A 4,201-nucleotide genomic window follows, 5' to 3' on the forward strand; every position below is an offset into this window, starting at 1 on the left:
GCAGGCAGCGTAGACTTGGGGGCGCACCTCGGCGCGCTGTGGGGCTTCCGCACGCAGCCCCGTCCCACGCCCAGCCCCTGTCGAGGTGGCCGCTGCGTGAGCACCAGCCTTTCTGCCCGGGCGCCGGTGGCCCGGGGTGTGCCTCTCAGGCCTGACCCCGAGACCCGCGCCACCCAGTTTCCAGCCCTAGCTCCGTGGCCCGGCGGGCTGTCGTGTCTGCAGCCGGCCCAGGCCCCGCACCTCGCTCCCTTGCTGGCTTCCGCCACGTCCCTGTGCGCCGTGGCCGTGGCCGGCTGGGGGCTTCCCCTCCGCGCACGGCCCTGCCGCGCCTTCGCCCGCTCTCTCCCTCTCTGCCGGCTCCACTCTCCCCAGTGAAGTCACGTTCCCGGTGCTCACTTCATGCTGGCCGAGGTGGGCCGTGGGCCGGTCTCGCGTGGGCCGTGGCCGGTCTTCGCGTGGGCCATGGGCGCAGCCGCTGCTCCTGTCTGTTTTGCTATCTGTGGTGCTGGCTTTGCAAAGATGCTTGGGATGGGTCTCGTGTTTCTCCTGTGTTCTGGAACGTTCTGGAATGTTTGCAACAGCGATGTAGTCATCACTGTGCTCAAACCTGTAGGAATGTCACTGGTGCAGCCGTCTGGCCTGAGGCCCTCGTGGGGAGCTGGTGCTTTGAAAACGCAGCATTTTCCCCCGTGGCTCTCTCAGGGTTTTAATTTATACCTGTAGCCGGAAACTCATCCTGTAATAAAGCTGTCTGAAACCCCGCAGATCACGCAGAGGTGGGAGCTGTGGAGGGGGTGAAGGGCGGCCCTGCACCCGGGTTGGCGTGAGCCCTGGGCTGGCGTGTAGGGGAGGTGTGGAGACGGGTGTCCCGGGTAGCCTCTGCGTGGCTCACGCAGGGCAGCGTGAAGTCACCTGGGAAGGCCACGTCTGAGGTCCACAGCTCCCTGGCAGGAGACCCCCGGCCCATGGGTGGAGCCCCCTTGCAGGCGGTGATGGGGTCCCCGGTCTAGAAACGGGGGCAGCAGGGTCCCAGCAAAGGGCCACGGGCTTCAGGAAATGGCGAGTTTGGTGTTGTTAGGAGCATGGTCGCAGCTGTGTTTTTATTTCCAGGATCAGCTAGGTGGCAGACCCAGCCGGGGTCAGCCCCGCCGGGGTCAGCCCCGCCGGGGTCAGCCCAGCCAGGGTCAGCCCAGCCGGGGTCAGCCCAGCCGGGGTCAGCCCCGCCGGGGTCAGCCCCGCCGGGGTCAGCCCAGCCAGGGTCAGCCCAGCCGGGGTCAGCCCCGCCGGGGTCAGCCCCGCCGGGGTCAGCCCAGCCGGGGTCAGCCCGGCACCACCAGGGAGGCCCAGAATGCCAGTTTTCAAAAAGCCTGCGCTGGGATCTGAGCGCCTCGCTGCCGGGGGCTTCTGGCACCCCCTGAGTCTTGCACCTGGTGGACCCCCACCTGTCACCTGTCCTGGCTCGGGGCTTGGGGACTCGCGCCCCCCCGGGACCTGCATGGGCAGCTGGGCATGATCCATGGTCCAGAGTGTCCGGCGCTTTCGGGGCTTCCCCCTGGGCCCCCCCGGGGCGCCCCCTGCCCGGGAGGCTGCCTGTGCCTCCTGCCCGCCCTCGGGGGGGCAGTAGCCCTCCTCTGGCCGAGGCTGAGAGCTGTGCCCTCTGGCTCCTCGTCTGTTTGGGCCCCTGTTGCCTCTGTGCCCCGATTTCCCCCGCTGTCGGGAGGCGGCCGGCGCTCTGGGCTGTCAGGTGCGTCTGTCTGTGGGGTGATGAGTGGGCACCGCCTGGCATCCCCCGCACGCCCAGCGGCCGCAGCGTCCTGGACGTGCAGGTGTCGCTGGGGGATCGCCCCCAGTTCTGAGGGGCGCAGAGAGGGGCAGGGCCTCTGCTGGCTGAGGATTTCTGTTCCCGGGCTTCAGGCCCCGGGGCCCAGCCTGAGCGCAGTGGCACTGGTGGCCAGAGGTGGGCCCGGAGCAGCCCCCGGGCTGAGGGTGCCCCATGGCCCGGAGTCTGCCCAGGAGGGAGGGGGGCGCTATTTTCACCCCCGTGACCCCCCAGGTAGCCCAGCTTCCCGCAGCTCCCAGCCTGGGGCTCCCTGCAGAGCCTGGTGCCTGATGGGAAGAGCAGGCCCGCAGGCCGCAGGCTCAGGTTACAGAGGGGCGGCACCTCCCAGACCGGGCCTGGCCCTCTGCACTGGACACCCTGTGTCGGAGGAGGGGTGGTGCCCGCTGCTGCTGCCCACCAGGTGAGTGCGGGCAGAGTGCTGCAGGATGTGGGGGCAGGGGGAGGAGCTGCGGAGGAGGGGCCGGGGCTGCGGCAGGAGGGAGGGCCGGCCTCCCTCCTGCGGTCCGGTCCCTGGGCAGCAGCTGGCCCCCGGCGCCTGGCCCACGTCTCCCTGTGGCGGGCCTGGCGCCCCGTCTCCTGGGAGCGAGCTCAGGGGTAGGGCGGCCACCAGGCCTGGGGTCCCTGCCTGGCCTGGCGGCAAGGTGGGCTTCCTGATGCTCTCCATGGGCACCCTGGGGCCTCCTGGCCACCTACGCAGCCCCACCTGGGCCTGGGGCCCTGGACACCCTGCTGCAGGGAGGTGGGCGGTTCTGCTTGAACCCAGAATTTCCGGGATGTTGGGTCTTGGTATCCAGATGCGCCTGTGGCCTCCAGTGCCTTCCGGCCTGCTGCAGGAGCTGGGCCCAGCTCCCCTCCCCCGCTTCCCCTCCCCCAGCTGCTTACCTCCCCAGGCCCAGCTGGCAGTCGGCCTCCCCCCCACTGCTCCCCACTCCCAGCTTCAGATCCCTCTGGCTGCCAGTACTGAAGTGCTTCTCTCAGCCCAGAGGCCCCCCCCAGAGGGCCACCTACATGAGAGGCCCCCCACCCGAGAGGCCGCCCCCAGAGGCCCACTCGCACGGCAGTGATGGGCCTGGGCCACTTGCAGGCTCACTTGCTCTAGCCCATTTCCCAGGGTCAGCTGCTGGCCTGAGGCTCCCCAGCTGTTACCCTGCTGACTCGGCCCCAGGGAGTCCGGCTGGCTGCCGGTGGCCAGGAGCTGCCCCTGCCCTGGCTTTGCCTGCATGCGGGGCACCCCTCCCCCTGCCTTGGCACCCCTCCCCCTGCCTTGGCACCCCTCCCCCTGCCTTGGCAAGCCCTGTGAGAGGAGAAGTGAAAGGAAACTCCAGCCAGAAGGCAGCCGCCTGTGTTCCCCTCTTCCCCCAGGCCTCAGCCGCCCTGGGTTTTGAAATTAGATCCTGCTGGGGGTGAATGGGCCGAGGGAGGGACTTCGGGTCTCTTCCTCCTGAGCCCAGCTGCAGGAGCGGCCCCGCCCCCCAGGCCCAGGCTGCTGGAAGGGTTTGGGCCAGCTGGTGGGGTGTGCCTTCTGGGTCGGGGTGCCAGTGGGGCTGAATTAGACCCTCTCAGGGCTCTGGTCTGGCCGGGCCTCCTCCGAATAGGGCGCTTCTGCAGGCCCGGGCTGCTGGTCGCTGGCCTTCCTACTGCTGGTCAGCAGAGCTTGGCCCTGGCCGGATGAGGACGGAGCTGGGCCTGGGCGGGGCTGCGCCAGAGAGGACGCGTGTCTCAGGCCCTGTGAGCCCTGCGGGGCTTTCTTGCAGGCGTCCCCCGGCCCCGCCCCTCCTATGTCCCAGGCACCGGGCTTCAGGCCCACTGGTCACCTGGAGCAGCCCGGGGCCCAGCAGGCGCTTCCCACACTGGGCGATGTCCCCCAGTGTGCCCTCGGGGCGCTGTCTCTGAAGCGGCTCGGGCAGTCCCGCATCTGACCTGCAGCTGCCCGGCCCAGGCAGGGCCTGGGAACAGGGTCCCCGACGTGGCCAGCTCTGCCCAGAAAGCACCTTGCGCTCCTTGACCCCACCCTTCCCCTTTCCGCTCTGTGCTCTGGGCCCAGGGCAGGACCGGTGCTGGCCAGAGGGACTCGGGCTCCCAGGCACCACCTGCTTCCCCCTCGGGAGGAGAAGCTGCAGCCCAGGGCTGTGTCCGCGGGGCTCAGGACCCCCTGACCACCACCAGCCTCCCGAGGCCAAGTCCGAATGGCCCCGGGTCCTGCCCCTGACTGCTTCTGCCCCAGCCCGGCCCGACGCGCCCTGTGCTGTGTGGCAGCCTCTGCCGGCCCTGCCGCCCAGCAAGTCCCGGGCGCCAGCTGACATGTTGGCCTGACCGTTTGTTTTTGAACAGGAATGAAAGAGAATGAGCAAGGACGCGGGG

The 4,201-nt window shown here is 69.6% G+C and overlaps 2 protein-coding genes across 2 annotated transcripts in view; both read left to right on the forward strand.

Moving 5' to 3' along the window:
* The window catches only part of LOC101619337 (basic salivary proline-rich protein 2-like), a 51,954-nt gene extending 48,195 nt beyond the window's left edge, over positions 1 to 3,759 (forward strand). The window contains exon 6 of the mRNA XM_012733006.1: positions 3,595 to 3,759. Within this exon, the coding sequence (XP_012588460.1) occupies positions 3,595 to 3,759 (165 nt within the window). The remainder of the gene's footprint in view (positions 1 to 3,594) is intronic.
* LOC101619801 (septin-9) overlaps positions 2,170 to 4,201 on the forward strand; it is a 35,454-nt gene continuing 33,422 nt past the window's right edge. Inside the window, exon 1 of the mRNA XM_012733127.1 lies at positions 2,170 to 2,240. The gene's annotated coding sequence lies outside the window, so the exon portion shown is untranslated. The remainder of the gene's footprint in view (positions 2,241 to 4,201) is intronic.

This window comes from Condylura cristata, unplaced genomic scaffold, assembly GCF_000260355.1.
Source record: "Condylura cristata isolate star-nosed mole 26May11 unplaced genomic scaffold, ConCri1.0 scaffold00038, whole genome shotgun sequence".
NCBI lineage: Eukaryota > Metazoa > Chordata > Mammalia > Eulipotyphla > Talpidae > Condylura > Condylura cristata.